General features: G+C 40.6%; 1 protein-coding gene across 3 annotated transcripts in view; it reads right to left on the reverse strand.

Annotated features, from left to right (window-relative positions):
- Positions 1-1,466: 1,466 nt before the first annotated feature.
- Positions 1,467-20,532, reverse strand: part of PKN2 (protein kinase N2) — a 49,116-nt gene continuing 30,050 nt past the window's right edge. The window contains exons 8-22 of one of the 3 annotated variants that reach the window (XM_033151650.1): positions 19,741-19,850; positions 16,335-16,478; positions 16,162-16,237; positions 15,687-15,858; positions 15,363-15,492; positions 13,930-14,087; positions 13,764-13,839; positions 13,463-13,554; positions 11,951-12,127; positions 10,717-10,779; positions 10,362-10,438; positions 5,798-5,940; positions 5,478-5,585; positions 3,946-4,026; positions 1,467-3,864 (exon numbers count right to left, since the gene is read on the reverse strand). In XM_033151650.1, the coding sequence (XP_033007541.1) occupies positions 3,661-3,864; positions 3,946-4,026; positions 5,478-5,585; positions 5,798-5,940; positions 10,362-10,438; positions 10,717-10,779; positions 11,951-12,127; positions 13,463-13,554; positions 13,764-13,839; positions 13,930-14,087; positions 15,363-15,492; positions 15,687-15,858; positions 16,162-16,237; positions 16,335-16,478; positions 19,741-19,850 (1,811 nt within the window). In that variant the 3' untranslated portion in view covers positions 1,467-3,660. The remainder of the gene's footprint in view (positions 3,865-3,945; positions 4,027-5,477; positions 5,586-5,797; positions 5,941-10,361; positions 10,439-10,716; positions 10,780-11,950; positions 12,128-13,462; positions 13,555-13,763; positions 13,840-13,929; positions 14,088-15,362; positions 15,493-15,686; positions 15,859-16,161; positions 16,238-16,334; positions 16,479-19,740; positions 19,851-20,532) is intronic. The other 2 variants (XM_033151652.1, XM_033151651.1) reach the window with 2 other exon arrangements.

Below are 20,532 nucleotides of genomic sequence, written 5' to 3' on the forward strand. Positions count from 1 at the left end.
AAAATAGGGCCTTTTTGTCCCTTGAAACCATCAGTCTGATTTTGCAGGCTGCTAGGTCAGGGCTATTTTTGTTCCCTCACTGCTCCAGCAGCATTCTTAAGCCATAATAGTATGAGGGGAGGAGCTGGTGAGAAGTACAAGTTTATGTAGATCTTGGATCAGCTCAACATCAAGCCTTGCCTCTGTACATTGAAAAAACAAAACAAACATCTCAAATCTTAATCTTGGTATGCAGCCTTAACTGGATTCTTAGAACAAGGTTCTGATGTTGATGCGGTAAGGCTGGAATCTTGACTGTCACCTTAGGGGCATCACATAGCTTTCCCTGCCTCTGCTGTGGAATGGGCAGGGAAATCCAATCCACAACAACCAGTGTCTTAGATGATACCAGCCTCATCAGAAATGTTAATACAATCTGCTCCATCACAACATCTGTCAGAAAGATGTTTCTAAGTCCATTGCTACTATGTTCTCTTGCCTAGCATGGGTTTTTCATAGGTGAAATCCTCCAGGAAGCCCTTCTGCAATATCAGTTAAATCCTGCTTGAGCACTACAATAGTAGTTGCCTTGTAGCAGGCACAGGCAAACTCTGCCCTCCAGATGTTTTGAAACTACAATTCCCATCATCCTGTCAGGAAGGATCTTGTTAGCTAGGGATGATGGGAGTTGTAGTCCCAAAACATCTGGAGGGCAGAGTTTGCCTATGCCTGCCTTGTAGGCTCTAAGGTGCTGTACTTTGACTGTCCATTCTTACAGATGCAGAAAAAGTTGTTACTCCTCTTCCTACCACCATGAATAGCAGTCTGCCTGTCTTGGACATGACTAATCAGTTGAAGTCCACAAGAACTCCTATAGAGCCCTTTGCTTTTCACGTTGAGGGGGAAGGGAGATTTTGGGATCAGGGCACATTGGTGCGTAATAGCTGCAACTTATTTAAAGGGGTTGCCTTGCAGCAGTCCATGAATACATTCCATGCTTTTTTAAAGAACCATGCAGACAAACTGGGCAGTGTGGGTCTGTGTCATACCCTCCCTGAAGGACTGCACTATCAAGAGTGGGCTTGTGTTAGAACTTTGGGATGCTTTGATTACTTCAACTTCTGCATTAACCTTCGTAGGCAAGTAAAACTGGAATTAACAGCTGAATTTGAGCTCCAATGCTTGAATGAAATCCCCCTCTCCATTTGTCACTTAAGGGTGTGTGTGTAAGAAACCAAGCCAACATTTAAAGCAAAAAACACACCCTCTAACTACCAGTACAACTGTTAAATGATTATATATGCAGTTGTGTGGGTTGCTTTGACGCTATGGTACCACAAGGTTACTGACAGAGGAACAGAAAACGAGACTTTTTATGCACCCCTGAAAGAAAAGGGTAATTCAAACCAAGTTCTAAACACAATTTTTATCTAAAGACCAAAAAGCAAGATTATAGGATTCAAATCAGTAAATCATGTTTTCATATACAAATTTCACTATTTAAACTTTAATTTGATAGTTAACTACAAGACAGTTTGTAGTATGACATTGTTAAAGGCACATTTCATTTTAATGCATAGTGTACCATTCTAAAATAACCTAATTTCTTTACAAAGTGCTTCAGCAGCCACATACAAGTATAGCAAAATATATTTACAATCTAGAGTTTAAAATCTTAATTTGCCTAAATATTTTTTAAAAAACTAAATAAAATTAGTGCTTTCTTTCAGCTTAACTGCGTGAACATATCCTGCCTCTAAAAATTTAAGTGATTTACTTAGATTACAAAACATTTCTGTACAATATGTACTTACAAAAAAAGAGGAAAAGGGTTATTTCTGTAGGACTTTAAATTTGAATCACCCTTTTGGGCCCAGCTGTCTGTAGCTCTAATTTGGGAGTATAAATGAATAGCCGACTCAACTTCAGGTGTGTAGTGTTTTGTATTTAATTGTGATACAGCTATTTGAAGTGGAAGAGAAATAGCATTTTTTACCAAGATGCTAATTTGCTATTTGTTGGTTGTTGTTTTTTTGAAAAGAATTACAGATTAGACATTTCATGATTTGATTTTTTGTTTAGTCTTTTACCATTGTTCTTTGTGGACACACATGTACATTATTCTAATGAACCCGTTACATATGCTTCAAAGTTCAGGCAATGCCTTGGGGTAGCACTGTCTTCACTCCAACCCACATGGTTATGTGGTTGCCATTTATCTCTCATGAAACCAGATTTCAGAGCAGTAAGTCTGTGTGGATTTAAACATCACACAACAAATTTTTTATATTGGGCAAGCTGAGTATGAGCCTGATGACAAACCAATTTTAATAAGCTAAGGAAAGTGAAACGTTGTTTTCCACAAACAGACTTAACCTTTTAGAAAACTACGTAAGTCTGAAAGGAGCACACACAGTATCTGGTCAAAGACATTTTAACTTTTCAAGGTACAGCATAGTGTTAAGAGGCTTAAAATATACAAGTTTTATCAAAAATATTTATACATTCTCTTAAAACATATTGCTTTAACCCTTATTCTCAGTAATTGTCAATGAAGATTCTGGAATTCAGTGGCCTTGAAATGTTTCCCCCCATTAAATCTGGATTTAACAATACATTCACCTAGCCACTGGACAATGCTAAAGGAAGTGGTAAAGTTAATTTATACGCTTGAAACAAAAATATACTATAACTTCCAAATATACATGAACACAGCATGTATACACTGAAGATCCTCATTTTTTAAAGATGATATGGCATCAGCAAATGTAAGATGAACGAGATAGCTAGACGCACAGATTAGCTAAAATAACATATCAATGGAGTTAGTGTGGAAAAGACATGACTTCCAAGAGTACAAAACAGTGATTGCATCTGGGGGAATGCACCCATTAGAAATGTTCCTGATTTAAGACTGCAGAGACATTCTTACTCATTACATTCTTCATATCTGCTGGTTATAGAAGTTAAAAGGCAAAAATGGTTTGGCAAATGCTTTGGTAAACTTCTTAGGACCGATCTTCTCTTTTTAAGAATGGAAGCACTTATACTGTTCTCCTATAGGTAAGGCTTTTAAACATCCCCCCCTAATAAATACCATAGAAAGTTTACAAAACAAGGCATCAGTTCTTAATCCTCATTCCCCCCTTAAAAATATCAAGACAACAGTGTGCTTAACAGTTATCAGGTCTATGTTTTTTTGGAGATTATTATAACTTCTTTTTTTTTAAGGATAGACACATTTTGCCTTCCTTCCCTCTAATTGCTGAGTAGATGGTTATCAGTCTAGCTCAGTATCTGGTTGCTAATCCTGCTTAAGGCAGGTCTTTTGCAATGTTTTCTGCTGCAGAAGAGAAAAGATACAGTACAAGTGTGCCCATGTGAGAGTGGAACACAGCCTATACCTGCCAGGTCAAGCTTAAAGAGCTGCACAGAATCGCTTTCCAGTGCTCAATATTTTTTTTCTTTAAAAAAAAAAAAGATATACAAAAACGAGGTCACACCTCACGTGTAATAAAAACGGTCCTTTTTCCAAAATCTTCATGTGATTCAAAAAAGTCGGAAGCTACAGGCAGCACAGAGAACAATCCAACAGCTGGTATTCTCAAAAGGAGGGAAGGAGTGGGGAGAACGCTGTTCTGATGAGCCAGTCTGCTAGGATTTCACAGTGTCTCAAAAGAATTAACACCAATCAGCAATGTAGTCAAAGTCTCTGAACATTTCCTGCTGGTCTTCTGAAAGTATCCTTGGCTCCCGGGGTGGAGTGAGAATAGGTGCTTCTGAGGTAAATTCGTCATCAAAATTGCTGACGTCTTCTCTTCCTCTTATGATCGGGACAAAAGGAGGCTTCATTTTCTTGGCAAGCAACGCATTCCAATCGATCAACTGCAAAACAAAAGCACCTAGTTAAAGTCCCTGCTTCTGGCTGCTCCCAGGTTGCACCCAGGCTTTTCACTTCGCACTCACCCTGAAAAAGTGATGCCTCTTGACATCTTCAGCATCTTTCTCACCAGCGCCGAGGCGCCGCTCTGGGTTTCTCCTCAGAAGCTGAAACGGTATCAAGAACTTTATGTCAGTAGCCTGCTGGAGCACAGCGTTCCTGTTAACAATTTCCTGAGCCATGTGAGTTCTTTGAAAAAGCATGATATAAATATGAAGGATAGTCATTAAAAAAAAAAGCGCATCAGGTTCCCTAGTTAGGACAGCAAATAGCACTGGGGACTTAATAGAAGAAAGCAAAATGGTTGCCTTTGCTTTTATTAGTTCATAAATTTAAAATTCTTGCTGGTTTGCCGAGGCCCAAACAGTGGTTCTGACCAAGTTATATTTCAAGCAAAGCTACTGTCATGACAAGAATGACATAATTGGTTTCCACCCGTTTTTAGCAGCATAAAAAAGTCCCAAGGCAGTTTACAGAAGAACAAATTAAATAACAAAAATAATCTGAATAAAACAAACAAGCAAAAAAAGCACAATGGCAAACCCCAGGAAAAAACAACTTGCCCTCTTTAAAAAGACAAGGCATGAAACCATGCACTATTTTCAGTTTCCCTTGCAAGAGATGGCTAGTAATACAACCACTCACTAACAGGAGCAGACTAATGACATCATCTCCCATGCAATCAATCCCCACTCCCAGAGAAGAGCCAATACACAAAAAAGAGTCTCCAATTGTTTTGTCAAAGGAGAGGTAGGAGCTCAAGTTCTAGGGTTTCCATGATCTAGAATGTAGGGTCTCTACTGAGTCCAACTACCACTTTCTCCTAGGTAGCTGTGTTGGTTTGCCATAGTTGAAACAAAATAAAAAATAAAAAAATTCCTTCCAGTAGCCCCTTAGAAACCAACCAAGTTTGTTATTGGTATGAGCTTCCGTGTGCATGCACCCTTCTTCAGATACACTGAAAGCTCATACCAATAACAAACTTAGTTGGTCTCTAAGGTGCTACTGGAAGGAATTTTTTTTAATTTTTATTTTGTTCCTGCTACAAAATTAAAAGAATCCTCGCTGCTGCTTTGCTTATCTCCAGGGACATCATAAGCTGGTGTGTTAACTTTTTATATAGCTGTGATTGCTTTCTCAGGTGCTCCAGTAAAAAAACACCAAAGTCCTCCTGACTCATAAGTAGTGCCAGTCCTAGCAGTGAGTAAACCTGGGTGGCTCACCAGTGACCCTCCAAGATGGATGTTGCTGGGCTACAAAACCCATCATCCCTGACCACTAGCCATGCTGGCGGACAGGTGGGTGGGAGTTGCAGAGAAACTTGGCAAGTTTAGTCGCCCATGGAGTGACTGTGGGTCTTCTGGGGAGGCTAGGATATTACTGGTATCAGCAAGCCACACTTTCATTTGGGAACTAAACAGCATTTGATGTAAAGTGAACTTGAGAAACGTACGTAGCAAATAAAAACGTGGACCTTAAAACACCTTGCTTTCCCTTACACACGTGGCTAAACAAATTAAGAAGGAATGAAACAAGCCTGCGAAAAGTACCATCTTACCCTTCTCATTATTGAGATGGCTTCTGTAGAAAGGAACCGAGGATATCTTACTTCATCATTTACAATACTGTCAAAAACCTCTTCTTCATCATCTCCTGGGAAGGGAGACTGGAGGGTGTGGGAGAAATAGCGATAAGAATAAATTCCAGAAACTGAATTTTCATTGATACATTCTCTTAATAAAATTATTCAAATTTAACCAAATAAGAAGTGAAAAGAGTGAGGGATTCAACAGAAACCTACACCCAGCAGCTCTTTTCAAATTTATTTGCTCTTCACAGATGAATAAAGGAAACCGTTTTACATTTTGTGAAGCTTACCTCACCAACCAGCATTTCATAGATGAGCACACCAAGACCCCACCAGTCTACAGCTCTTGTATATGAAGTTTCTGTCAACACTTCTGGAGCAAGAAATTCTGGAGTGCCACAGAATGTACTTGTCCTGTCACCAAAACCCATTCCTGCAACAATTACACATGTTTAGTTTTTCGACTATGAGCCTTTCACCTTTCCATTTTTAAACTGGTGGGATTTAACACAACAAGAACCGTATAGAATGACATGAACAACACTGCATATTTTTGCCTGTTCTGCCAACTCCATCCAAATTCTGAAAGCTGAATAAGGATAGACACTTTTTATTGCAAAGTAGAGTTGATGGTTTTGAACTCCAAATGCTCAGCCAATTATTTACAACTGGTAACATTGTAGTGGTGTTTTTTTTAAAACAACAATGGTCTTGCAGAAAGACAGAGAAGATATAAAGATTTATTAAGATTGGAATTCTAGGCTCACTTACCTGAGATTAAGTCCTATAGAACATAAGGCCTACTTCTGAGTAGACTTGTATAAGTTTGCACTCGAAAGCATTTACAGAAAATGTTTATTTTCTTATCCAACACTATAAAATGCTAGGCATTTCGTTTTGCCTCTAAAATAAGCAAACTATGAAATATGACTTTTCTTTTAAAGATTTCCTTCTTAAGCACAGTGAAGCCAAGGTATGTATTCAACCCTTAAAAAAAGCCAACAGCTTAATGTCATTTACATACGCTAGACAGAATTTTTGCCAGTAGCAACAACTCATTTAAGAAGGGTGTGATGTGAATTCTGTGCCAAATTTTACAGAAGGGCAAGAGGAAGCAGGTATTCAAGAACTTCTGGATTGTTAATAAGGAAGTATTTTGATAGTACACAAAGGGCATGCATATTTTTCCCCCTTGCATTTTTCATTGGTGAAACTAGGTTGTCTGTAGGCAAGTCGAATTTGAATTTCCAAGTGGTAAGAAACAAACCTTGGCGCTCTAATTAGTTGTAAAAATTTGTCCCTCTCTCTCTGAGCAGCAGCACACATTACATTTCGTACACTGGCACTAGCACTCGAAACATACACACTATCAAGTGTGAAGAACCTGCAATTGCCTTTAAATAAAGGATTCTTGATGCAGTTTTCCTATGGCAAAAATCCCATTTATTTGCTCCATCTTGCCAACTGTACAGTGTTAGAAACTCAGATATGAAAGCTAAGAGCTAAATGGCACCTTATGGGCACAACAACGTCTAGGCCTGCTTTTTTTATAACAAAAATACAAAGCTGAAAAATGTATGAACTGCAGCTAAAATCTTATGTTCATTTTTCACACGGTCTAGTCCTTCCCCTGCCCACCTCCCCAATATTCTTAGAGGGTATCTCCTCCAGTCTTCAGAGAGTGGCTGTTAGTGGGGAGGCAGAAAAAGGTCCTCCTTTCCTTCCACTGCAGTTTTAATCTAAAATCTTACTGCGCCCAGAGCTCAGAAATTGCTCGCCCTAATGAAATTGTATGTCACAAAATGCGCCTAGAACAGTGGGAGTTTTGAACACTGCACCTGTGTCTGATGCAAGACTGCATCAAGGTCACAAAGTCCGTGCAGAAATCCACTGAGTATCTACCATCTAGTTCTTGGAAATATGCCACCTGGGTCTAATGGCATTTGGATGGAGGGTTGTGTATGGCAACAATAATGTATTCCTAGATGCAACTTGCTCGTGGGGGGTCAATGACTCAAATGGGTTTTTTTGTTCTGTGTTCAAATTCCCAGAAGTGTCTTCACATGGTTAGTCTTTCTTAACTGTTTTAGTGGTAAAGGGTTCTTATTCTCTGTTTATAAACTCCCAAATAAAGTATAGCATTTATTCCTTGTGTGGCTTCCTGATTTAAGCTTGGCTTTGAATCTGGTACCTGGCTGCTTGGTTATATGCAACTGAGGAAATTGTGGGCTTGCAGCTCTAAAGGACTGTTTGGCTCTTGTCTTTGCAAATCCCAAGGACTTCCAGAAACAAACTCAAGTTTCCCTGGCTCAGGATTGGAAGACTACAGGGGTGGTGCAACCCCTGGGTTATCTCACCTAATCAGCAGCTTAAGCAAAATTCTTTATATACTGGCAGGAATGAGATGATAAAATAACCCTGAACTCTTTACATGGTTTGCAGCCATGGGAAAATCAGCATAAGGAAAATCATTTACATGTTGGCAATGTGGACAGACTGACTCTTGATGCTGTCAACTTGGGATATAACTGGAACAATTCTTTTACGGTTCCTTTCTATAGTGGAATACCACTTATAATTGAGAACCAAATGTTGCTTATGCAGATGAAACCACCTGAGAAGCCATTCTTTTCCTCCTGCCAATTCATAAAAGCAGGACACTATGGCGACTCCTCCTCTCTGCTCTGGCAATTGTCTCTTCCCACCTTCCTGACTCGAATGAATTGATAAAATGAAAGGTCCAGGCAGATCTTAAGCTGGTTTGGGTGAATTCTAAAATGTGGAGATGTAGGGTCGTAGTCAATATTTTCACTTGTGAATGTGTTATGGCTGGAGTTTGGATCCTGGAATAATAGGCACGGTGGGTTTTAGAATGTAGCATCTGATTGGCTGTTGGAGCCGTCCAATCCTACTCCAGAAGGGAAGTTTAAACTAGCCTATCAGGTGTGACCTAGGGTATGATTACAGGATATATAGCCTGGGTCTTGGAGGGGTCTGCAGGCTGGACACACCCGATGACTGACTGTTTTATCTGTGAACACTGAAATAAACTACATGAAACCGACGGCTTTTCTCTGAGTATATTTCAGAATGGAACTTCCATTAACTCATTCCTTCATGTGCACTCATGGAAGGAGTCCTTTCATAAGCAGAACTCTGCTCCTCAATAGAAGTAGCAGTTCATGGAGGGACAGCATTAGATACAGCCCAAAGGAAGCTGAGTGAATAACTCTTCTTTGGTGATGGGACATACTATCTTATCTTTGTTACTCAGAGCAAGCAGGGATCCAGACTAACAACAAAGGGGAAGGGGATGGGCACACAGCTTAAATTGTATTTCCTTCCTGTTTTTTATTGCACATAAAAACAAATACTTCCAATTCAAATGTTTCGAATTAAGCCAAATACCAAAAAATAAACAGATATAAATAAGAAAGCACAGAAAACAGGATCAGATAAAGCAGAGCTATATACCCCCCCCCCATTTTCTCTGATGGGGTTCCTAGGACAAACCAGCAGTTTCTAACTTTAGCAAACAAGTGCAAGCATTTTGAAATGCTAATAGCTCTTCTTAAGATCATGTGTCTTGTCATTAAAAATGCAAAGATTGCATTGCAGCCAGCAGGTGAGCCTTTGTGAAGCAAATCCCCAATGTTTTTTGCAGCCTGACCCTAAGTTGGGCCCCATGGAGTTCAGTAGAGCTTACTCCCATGTAAGTGTGCTGTAGACTTAGTTTACAGAACAGTTGGAAATAATGTAATTGGTATACAGTAGATTTCCCTCCTTGCCCACCCTACGCTTTGTGACAAAAATCTTTTATTTTTCTCAGTAAGACTTTCTGGGTCATTCTGAGGGTCCTATGATGATATGCTGGGACCTTTGGGTGAAGGGCAGGTGATATTCAAAAAATGAACCCACCAAAAATAAAGAAAAAGGAATATACAATAAAAACAAGAAGAAGAGTTTGGATTTGATATCCCGCTTTTCACTACCCAAAGGAGTCTCAAAGCGGCTAACATTCTCCTTTCCCTTCCTCCCCCACAACAAACACTCTGTGAGGTGAGTGAGGCTGAGAGACTTCAAAGAAGTGTGACTAGCCCAAGGTCACCCAGCAGCTGCATGTGGAGGAGTGGGGACACGAACCCGGTTCCCCAGATTACGAGTCTACCGCTCCTAACCACTACACCACACTGGCAAACCACTGAGTATAGCTGTTCTAAATGCTTTGGACAGAATGTTTTATTGATCTAGCTGGAAAGTTGTTTATGAGAGTAACTTTAGCCAATGAAAACTGATGCCACAAAAAAGTGTTAGTTTTTAAAACTCTGTTTTGAAAGACATGTCATCTTTCATTTCTTTTGCAATAAATTCTTTTAAAATTACAATAGGCTTTTTACCATGCAATCCGATACATGCCTACTGACATATAAGTTCCACTGTGTTTAATGGGACTTACTCTGAGGTTATTGTGAGTAGGACTGCACCCTTATTGACGAAAACCCACATTTTGTGGTTTTTACCAGAAGGTTCCAAATGTTGCTCAGTGCAGGCACAGTACTCTTTTTTTCGGGGACTGCCCAGAGGCCATGGCAAAGAGCTACTCTAAATCTGTGATTTGTTTAATTGATTTAAAGAGGGGGGAAATTCACATGTTCATTAACAGTGCCTCCCCCAACACCATATGGAAGAGAGCAGAGATGTCTCTAATCCACAATCTGTGCAGCACTCAGAATGAGACAGGGAGGGGAGAGGTGGGGGCTACCTCTTTTAATCTGAAGCAGTAATTGACAAAAGTGGGTTGCAAATTCCCGACACTATTATAAGCCACTGAGAAATACTGTTGAAAAAGCTTACCCTCTTTGCAGAGGCCAAAGTCCGCTATTTTCACAAAACCTTCTGTATCCAGCAACAAGTTGTCTAGCTTTAAATCTCTGCAGAAAAGAAATTAAAAACTCATTCCAATCATGAATGGAGACAAACTATACGGGGAAAGTATTAGCTGCAAATACTCAAAATTGTTATCCTTTCTGAATTTAAGATGTTTGGAAGCGGCATGCAGGTTTGTGTAAACACCCAATGCAACTGTCCTCCTCTTTGCCACATGCAAAGAGGAGGCAATATTGTTAATGTATCCGAGCAAACATGGTATATAAGGCAAACGTGTAAGAATGTGAAATGAAACAATAATCTAAATCTTATGCAAACTTACCGATAAACTATCTTGTGCTCATGTAAATATTGCAGTCCAAGAACCACACATGCAGCATAAAACCTGTTTGTAAATAAATATAAAAGAGGCGAGAACTGACATGTTGCATTTTTTATATTCCTACAAAGGTTAACTTTTGAAAAACAGGCGACCAGAAAAACTTCAGAGCAACGTTCAGTACCACCAGATGAGTCTTTTCAGGCTACTTTATTTTGAATATGGGTTTCTAAGTTTTTAATTAAAAAGAGCACCCACACCTCAGTAGCAGAGGACATGTTTGTATGCAGCAGGTCACAGGCTCAATCTGTGGTTCTCCAGTTCACAAGGAACAGGTAGACAGCAGGCAGTGGGAAAGGCCTGTGACCCAGTGGACCATACTGGGTTAAACAGGACAGTCTGACCAGCTATAAAGGTTGCTGCCTGTACAGTCATACCCCGGGTTGCGGACGTTCAAGTTAAGAATGCCTGCAACCCAGAAGTGTTTCCGGAGTGCGCGCGACCCCTGAATGCACAGAACGCTTCTGCGCACTTTGCACATGCGCAGAAGCTCTCAAATCGCGCTACTTCCGGGATTTGGGTTGGGGGGGGGCGTGTTTGAGTTAAGCATGCCCGTGTTACCACTGTACTCCTCAAAAAGTGTAATACCGGCATCTATGTCATGAACCTCTACCTGGCAGCTATCAGCAAGCTAAAGCAGCATCTGCTGATACATCTATAGAAGCTCCCTTGATGAAGCAGGTGTGTGTGTTAGGATACTGCCTGTCAACTGAAAGTCCTGTTGTAGCCAATTACGCCCCCCCCCTGCAGTCAGACGGGAATTGCCTAGGCCTAAATCCACCAGGATGCCGTACAAGCCCAACCTAAGCTCTGCCGGCTTCCATTAGCTCTACACAGATTTCACTAGCATAAGTCAACTGGATGCAGCAGCTGCATGCTGTGTGCCTAAGGGACGTACGATACAACATTTATAAGCTGGTGTGGCTTTATGCAGGCACATCTTCTCAGCAGCAAAATTTCCTCTCCCTTGCAGCTAGGGTGCATGAGATTAACCACAGTTAAGACTAACTAGGGTTTCCTTTAAACCAAGTTCTGAAACATGAGGTGGCTCCCAACCATTTGGCAGGGGAACAGTGTTACTATTTCTTATTGGCCCTGCAGAGTATTCTCTCATACGGCAAGCACCAAACCCAACTTATTTACGCCACAGCCTGAAAATTTCCCTTTCGTTACTTACACTGCTCTTGGTTCAGAAAAGACATCCGTGTGTATATGCATCATGAGGTCTCCTCCAGCTGCATACTCCATTACAAAGCACACATGATCGTTGGTTTGGAAACAAGCAAAGAGGTTCACCAGAAAGGGATGCCTTACGCTGTTCACAGTTTCGAAAATTCGCTTTTCACACATGAGGCTGAAAGCAGAAATGTTTTATGAGGCTGGATCAACTATTTATCTTCATTACACGGGTGACAGCTCCAAGAAGGGATACATGCACAAAAATTGTAAGAGTTGGAAGTGGCCCCATGGGTCATCTAGTCTAACCCCCCCTGCCATGAAGGAATACACACCCAAACGGGGATCAAACCCAAGTCCTTGTCTCTATCAGCACCATGCTCTAACCCGCAAGACAAAAGCCTAACTAAAATGAGGCCACTGTAACTGCAGGCTTCCAGCAGAAGTACTGAACTTACTGCAATTAATACAGTGGACCTTCAGGTTACTTACCGCTCTGGATACGTAATCTTTGGGTTGCAAAAGCGGCAAACCCAGAAGTGTATTCTGGGTTTCGCCACTCACACATACGCAGAACTGCTCTATCGTGCCACGTGTGTGCACAGAAGCGGCGCCTCTGGTTACGGATTTTTCAGGGTGTGCACAGACCCCCCAAAACAAATTCAATTCGTAACCAGAGGGTCCACTGTAATGACAGTGACCCACAGGTAGCAAGAGCACACAAGGCCATCAGGACTTTTTGGTAATATGTGATAAATGAAATAGTGCTGAGTTCTTGCAAGGGGTATGATACTAATATGATATATATATATTTTAAAGCACAGCAGCTTAACAATGAATGACGAACAACTACACAATATGTGCATGCCCTCGTGTAGAGAGAAAGAGAGAGAGAGAAGGCATAAAACCCAAGGACAGGCTGGGCACTATTTCTTACTGACCCAAGCACTCACTGTCATCCTACATTTACTTGTAATTTATGTTCTACTGGAGATGCTTCCAAGTATGTGTGTTTAAGAATCAGGTTTCAAAATCTGGCAATTAGAGCAGCTCATGATCAAGATCTAAAGAGCTGCACAACTAGTCTTATACATCAATGGGGCTTTGAGTTTGAGTTCTGAACAGTGGCACCATCTTCTAAGACACGAAACATGGAAAACTGCTTTTGGGTTATATGGCAGGATCGTAACATGCCCTGTTATAAAAACTGTCCCTCTTAACGAGTATTTTCTTTTTTTTATGAAATGAAATTAGTTTCTGCAGACCTGAAATAAATTATGCAAAAATGTTAAAAATACAAGCCCTTGGCCCCACTCAAAGTAGTAGTCTTGGTGGTGGTGGTAGTAGTAGTAGTAGTAGTAATAATAATAATAATAATTAAAAAAATTATACCCCGCCCATCTGGCTGGGTTCCCCCAGCCACTCTGGGCAGCTTTCAACAGAATATTAAAATACAATAGTTCGTGGATTTAGGGCACATTCAGATTTAATGACACCTGTCCTTCACACTGACCTGTCTACTTCATCACGAGCAACAATGTCTCCTTTCTTTAAGGCTTTAATGGCAAACATTTCGTTTGTATTCTTATATTCAGCCAACAGGACCTGAAACACAATATAATACTCAATTTGCATGCTTTCCATTACATTTTTATATTCCAAACCCGCAACTGTTGTGTATACGTTTAAAAAGCTTGCTTCAAAGCTGTGATAAATCAACAAGCATATTACTGAGCACATAGTGATATGCAACAGGCAGCTGCAAAGGGAAGTGGGCTAAGAGGAAGGAAGGGGGGGGAAGCTGTCAAACATACCTTTCCAAAGTGTCCTCTGCCCAGTACAGCACAACACCGGAAGTCTTGCAAATTGAATTGAAATCTCTGTTGTATTCTGAAATACAGCAATTTTAAAAAGTAAACGACAATTTCTACTCAATATTGGGTGGAGTTATACATCATGTTAACATAAAAGAGGACTTACCTTCTATCTTCGGGCTCTCGTGTATTATATTCTATATCAGAATTTGAATTTTGAGTCTCGCAAATAATTTCCGGCTGAAGTTTGGGGACAAAATTATTTCTGTCATTCTCAAAATCAAATGTTTCTGCATCCTGTGAAATGTGTAGAAGAAAAAAAATCTGAAGATTTAAAAAAACAAAAGTTGCTAGAAATTGGAGAAGAGTAATGTTACAGCAGTAGGTCTTAAATTTAGAATTGCGGAATTCAAGGTTGATTCAAATGCCTTCTAAAAGAGCCCTCGGGAAACTATATCTATTTGCTAAACCTCTTGCACTGTTTGGATAGGACTTGCAGAGACAGCACACAGGAACCTGGTCTAAGAACTGGTTTAAGAACTGCTATCATACAAGCTACCTTACTCATATTCATGTTTCTCACATAAATGAAGTTGAAGAAAAATAAATAAAACCTCTTCCATGTATTGCTGGGACACCTGCAATCAATTATTCCTAGCCAAAGACAACCTGGCATACGAGTATTTCTAAAACTGGTTTAAGAACACATTTTGATTTTGATTGTTTAATTGATATACCGCTTAGTATGTTACAAGTATCTTTATGCGGTATTAAAAAAAACTGAAGCAACAACAAACAAGTTAAACAAAATATTACAAAAACGCACAGTTACATATAAAATGTTACATTAACACAAAGTTGCTAAGATATACAAATCAATATCCATTCGTTTTCCTTTTAACACTCAACCTCCGGGTTCTCGCCCAGGGTCCAAGCAAACTCTCTGCTCACCCACAAAAGTCTCACAGCTTTGATCTTCAAGTGCTTGAAAACGACCGTAAGATTCTTTATTAGGAGACAAGACTACTTCTTTCTGTATTTGAACAATCCCAAGCAATGTGCCAGGGACTTAGGGGAACTCTGTTTAGAATGCCATGTTTAGAGGGAGGAAAGAAACACAAGGAGCAAGGCCTTCTCAGTGAAACATGTCAGTGTCCATCCCTGCTTCTTTTAAGAAGTCTTAACAAATGTTTATTGGTTTGGCAGGGTTTTCAAAACCTGTGAGACTTGTTGATCATTAAATGCTTGTTGACAGTTCTCTGGTTAAGTTCTAACTTCAAATACTTCTTTGGTCAAGTACTACCTCAAATGCTAGTATGGTGCAAACAAGTTTTTGCAGTTCAGCAATTATTTAAAAGGAGAGGTCATGACCCGATTATAAGAACACTTTAAGCTATTATGCAACTCGGTGGAGAAAATTGCACACAGAAAGATCAGCTGCAGAACGTTTTGCATAGCAACCAATTATTAAAAAGTAAAGACGTCGATAACACAACAACAAATCAAGAATACAACCTGTGCTATTTGTAGGTCACATTTCTCACAAACCTAGACACAACAATTTGTGCTATTGTTTTAAATCTATATTAGAAGTCTTGCCTGAGTGGGTGTAGGTGGAGCCTTTGGCTCAGGTGAAGGTTCGCTAATTTCTCCAAGGGAAGACGCACGTGGAGGAGTATGTGGGGGTTCGGGTTCAAGTTCAAACACCAGTTTGGCTACAGGGGAGTCACTTAAAAGAAAGCAATTCACTTGGTGAGCATGGCGACAATTTAGGAAAATTTAAAAAATACTTCATGCTGATTGATACTTTTCTATTTTTAAAACCGGAAGAAGGAAATTCAAGAGGAGTAAATAAGCTTGTGTTTCCTTCTACATCACAGGAGTTTTGCCATATAAGCCTGCTTAAGCATCTCAGCCACTTACCTAGTTGGTGATCTTAATTCAGGAATGTGTGCATCAACTCCTGTAACTGCAGCAGGCACAGCTTGAGGGCTGAAGGTGCCAGTATGATTTACTGTAGGAATAGCTCTTCTCACAAGCCTTCCCCAAGTGGCAATATTAATATTCATTTGGGGAGCTCTGAGAAATGTTTTGCCTGTGGATAAAGAAAACAGAGCACAAGTAATCTTTTCACTTATCACCAAAAGCTATAATTAAAAGAGAATTCATATTCATTAGTTTATTATTTGTGATGAATAAACTGAACATGTCACATATTCCATATTTTCCTGCTTTTTTTTTTACAAATAGATTTCACTATTGAAAGCCCTATCTACAATTTCTAAACAAATATTTTTACACGAAATCCTGATGTTTAGCACCAGCATCCTTTTCAGTTAACTTTCGAGAATATAAGCCTAAGATTAAGATACAGCACCGATTTGATCAAATCTGTTACCTTGCTGCTTGGAGAAAATTTTCTTTTGCCTTTGAAGTTTTGGTCTTCTTTCAATAACTGGATTAAAAAATGTAACCTGCAATTCAGACAAGTTGTGTTAAAATGCAAAACAATGAATCTTGGAAATTATTCATGGCCTTTAATAATTTTCTTTAAAAAATGTTAGCACTTACCTCTGCAAATAGAGTACCCTGGGGTTCAAGATAGAGACACATTCCATGTCGCTGGTTGTCTAAGAAATCTTCTAACCTCAGAAACTTCACCGCACAGAGAGATCTCCAATCGCGCCAATAAACAGAAATTTCTAATTCACGTGACTGAAGGGATTTAAGGAGGACGAGACAATATTAATTTGTGCAGCTGCTATAATTCTAAAGATTGTATCCAACACACTCATTCCGTAAGTGCAAGTGTTTATGCTTGTGCAATGGAAATTCCCCCGTAACCCCTCTCCATTCCCTTCCCAAATCTGGAGGATTGGGCAAAACCCCAAAAAAGATTTGGGTGGGGGTGGGGGCATGGGGGAAGAAGAAAGGGGAAATCCGCCGCACAAGTGTAAATCCTTGCACTAACCAGATTACAGTGATACCTCGGGTTGCATATGCTTCAGGTTACATACTCCGCTAACTCAGAAATAACACTTCAGGTTAAGAACTTTGCTTCAGGTTAAGAACAGAAATTGTGCTCTGGCAGTGCAGCAGCAGTGGGAGGTCCCATTAGCTAAAGTGGTGCTTCAGGTTAAGAACAGTTTCAGCTTAAGAACGGAACTCCAGGTACCACTGTAGTTTCTTGGTGCTACATTCCATACAAGTGAATGGTGTACACATTCCCTCCCCAGCACCACCTCACCATGGGAGCTGGTGACTCTAGCATGGGAGGGAAAGCACACTGTTGACCTTGTATACATGTTTCACTTATTTCATATGAACTGGCCAGGGAGACATGCCAATAAAAGAATGGGCATTAACAAGTGACCAGAAGCATTCCATAGGAACACAGAAAGCTACCTTATACCATATCAGACCAAGGGCTGGCAAAGTTTTTTTGTGGCTTGGGCTGGTTCACGGTCCCGCAGATGCCGTGGTGGGCTGGAGAGTGTGTGTGTGCACGCACGCATGCGCAAACACTATTTCTGGCGTGGATGAGGCATGCACAGCTTCCCATTGACTGCAGGAGCTTCCTGTAGCTAATGGGAAGGCGGCCCCGCTCTGCTCCGCACCAGTTTAGCGCAGTGCACAGGAGCCAACCGGGCGGGTGGTGGGGGTGCCCGAGCAGGCAGCAGAGGACCATGGGCCGGTTATACGACCCCCATGGGCTGCTTGTGGCCCATGGGCCTTAGGTTGCTGACCCCTGTGTCAGACCATTAACCTGTCCAAATCAGTTTTCTCTACATTTGACTGGCCGTGGACATACAGGGTTTCAGGCAGGGATCGATCCAAGCCCCTCCTCAAGATACTGGAAACCGAACCTGTGTTCTACCACCGCTGTACCACGCCCCCCCCCCTCAACTGCAACAGTGCTCAGGGTGAACCTAGGGTTTTATTACAAGGCCCTTTGTAAAACGCGTTCCTATTTAAAATGGCTACTATCAAAATACCCGCATACAGAGTCAACAACATTTATTCTAATCCAGTCCATGTTATGAAAGATGAGCCGTGAAAATATATATATTTTTACAAGGCGAAATTCTTGCCTTGCATAACCACTTGATACAATACCCATACATGCAGAACAAACACTACAGGTAGCTTAATTCAGTGTGGCACTAGGTAGGCTGAAATGGAATGATTTACTACTGGCAGTCACAGGGGCGGATAAAAGGAAACTCCTGCAACTTCTGTAATATATAGCCTGGACGACAGTGCCGAAGGGAAGAACACACTGGCCTCTGCTGTCGGTCAGGGACCAAGGGTCACCGAGAGGTTGCTCCTCCTGCCTCCCAGGAAGAACAGCATGCAGAGGGGGAGTTGAGCCTGTGCCCATCCATCAGTCAGAGAAGGAACAGCTGAAGGGAGCTAGATTCCCTCCTCCCTGCCAGAATGAGCACTTGGCTCCACACGTCAATTGCTCTGGGACCACAAAGCTCAAGGGAAGCTTTGGGCTACTGGGAGGCTGCACCTCTTGCCTCTCAAGAACATGGTAAGGACCAACATGGCCCCATCCATCAGCCTTGCTTTTCCCTTTTGCATCATGTCTATCATACTGTGAACATGTAGGCTTTTATTTTAAATAATTGTACACCGCTTAGAAATTTTTAGGCATTTCTGTCAGTGTTTATTGACAACAACCACCACCACCACCACCAATGAAGGAGAACCAGACACAGGTAATTCTTCTGTTTCAATTCACAAATATAAACGGGCTCTCCCAATCTCCACAAAATCCCCTGCTATCATTGGATCCTATTAAATGGACCAATTTTCTGTTATCACAGTGCTTCAAGCCATCTCCATTTACTAACTTGCATTGTTTCTGCCTAAGGAAACAAATAGTCTGCATGTGTGAATTTACCCCAACACTCGAGACCACCTTCATGGCACGTATTCATTCCAGAAAGTTAAAAAATATTAACAAGTCTTCAGTTCAGTGCTTAAACAGCACTGATTTCAAAGCAATTTAAAATACACTTCTATTGCCCATAATTGAACCCCACACATTTTAGCTTAAATCTCCTTCACCGAAGAAAGAATTACCGGTAGTTGGGATATCAACTTCAAAATCAGTTCAACTGATTTAATGTTTTTTATATATATAATTAATGGGCTGTATTTTTCAAAATAATATTCTGGAAGAATATGGTATATATTTAAATTTGGAAGAAATCTTATTCATTGGCCAAATGTTAGTTTCCTTTCACCCTCTCACATTAAAACAACTGTCAGGCTGTGAAAATAGCAAATGAAGAATTTTGTTGTTTTTGTTATTTTAAGAATAATTGTTTGACTTGTTATAAAACTTTATTAGCTAGATCTCAGAGCTTTGTTGTTTTCCAGTCTATCTACTTTCAGGTCTATTGAAATTATTTATCTAGCATGCACACGAAAGCTCATACCAAGAACAAACTTAGTTGGTCTCTAAGGTGCTACTGGAAGGATTTTTTAAAAAAAAATTATTTTGTTTTGACTATGGCAGACCAACACGGCTACCTACCTGTAACCGGAGGAAATATTGTTTACCACTCATTGAAGTCTACATTCGCTCTTAACTTCAGCCTCAAGAAACTGACGGATAAGAGCCATAAATCACCAATAGTGGGGGATTTATTACAAAATACAGAGACTTAGAATCCTATAGGATAGGATGCACTTCTGCTTATGTAAGTGCCCTCTCAAATTTTTGCTGACTCCTCCACCAGTCTCCTTGCTGCAGATTTCAGTGCCTCATAACATCCTGTTTCAAGTAATACCCCAAAACTCGGAAGTGGATTTTCAAGGACCAGCAGAAGGAGCAGGGCAGCAAAAATCCCCCACAAACAAAACTTCAGATCCAAGCCAGGACCTCTCCGTGTATATATACAGACAAATAGACGTAAAATTACCAAGTTGGTAATCACTGTTAACACAATAAAGAGGTCCTTACTCGGTCTAGCTCCAGTGTAAATTTCTGATCCCATGACTGATTGGAAATAGGCTTCCAGCTAGTTTGATCAACCACCGTATTGTCCAACTTCAAAACAGCACAGATTTCGTCTGTAAGAAAATTACACAAACTCAGCTTAGAACTTTAAGAGGATTTTCAAGAAGTAAAACAAGCAAAACATGCAAGGACTGGTTATATGTCTGGAATGGAAAAACAAATACAAACATTATGAGCTGCAAGAATCTATGGCCACTGTTAAGTTTACGATTATTTTAAACGTCTTATGTTTAATGTCTTTGCTTCTTTTACCCTTGCTAAATAATGGTGTATGTTGACACACTCTCCCAGTTGAAACTCCCACCAGTTGAAGTTTCCCAATCCATTGTGAGTGGGGTTCAACCCTTCGCTGATAAAGGACTTGACACTGGTGACAGTATTCCCTGCTGCTGTTGCAGCCTCCCTCCATCTTTCCTCACCAATGTGCCTGGCAGTGGTGATGGAAGCTGGCACCAGGGCTCCTGCTATGCTCTGGGGTGCTTCAGCAGTGTCTTACGTGGCAGCACCCCTGAAAAACAGGTTCTCGGGGTTCCCAAGCCAGTGTACTTTTCGACCTGCTTAATATTTTTTAGCATTCATGGTCCTGTTCCGAAACAGGAAACTTGTTCAAGACCTCAGCCTGAATGATCTGATGTGCTTGAGTATACCCCTGTTAAGAAGTACTACTAATAACCCAATTTTACATGTATCTACTCTTACTAAAAGGCTTCATGAAAGTGTTTTCTGAAGATAAAA

Source organism: Lacerta agilis, chromosome 6 (genome assembly GCF_009819535.1).
Source record: "Lacerta agilis isolate rLacAgi1 chromosome 6, rLacAgi1.pri, whole genome shotgun sequence".
Classification (NCBI taxonomy): Eukaryota; Metazoa; Chordata; class Lepidosauria; order Squamata; family Lacertidae; genus Lacerta; species Lacerta agilis.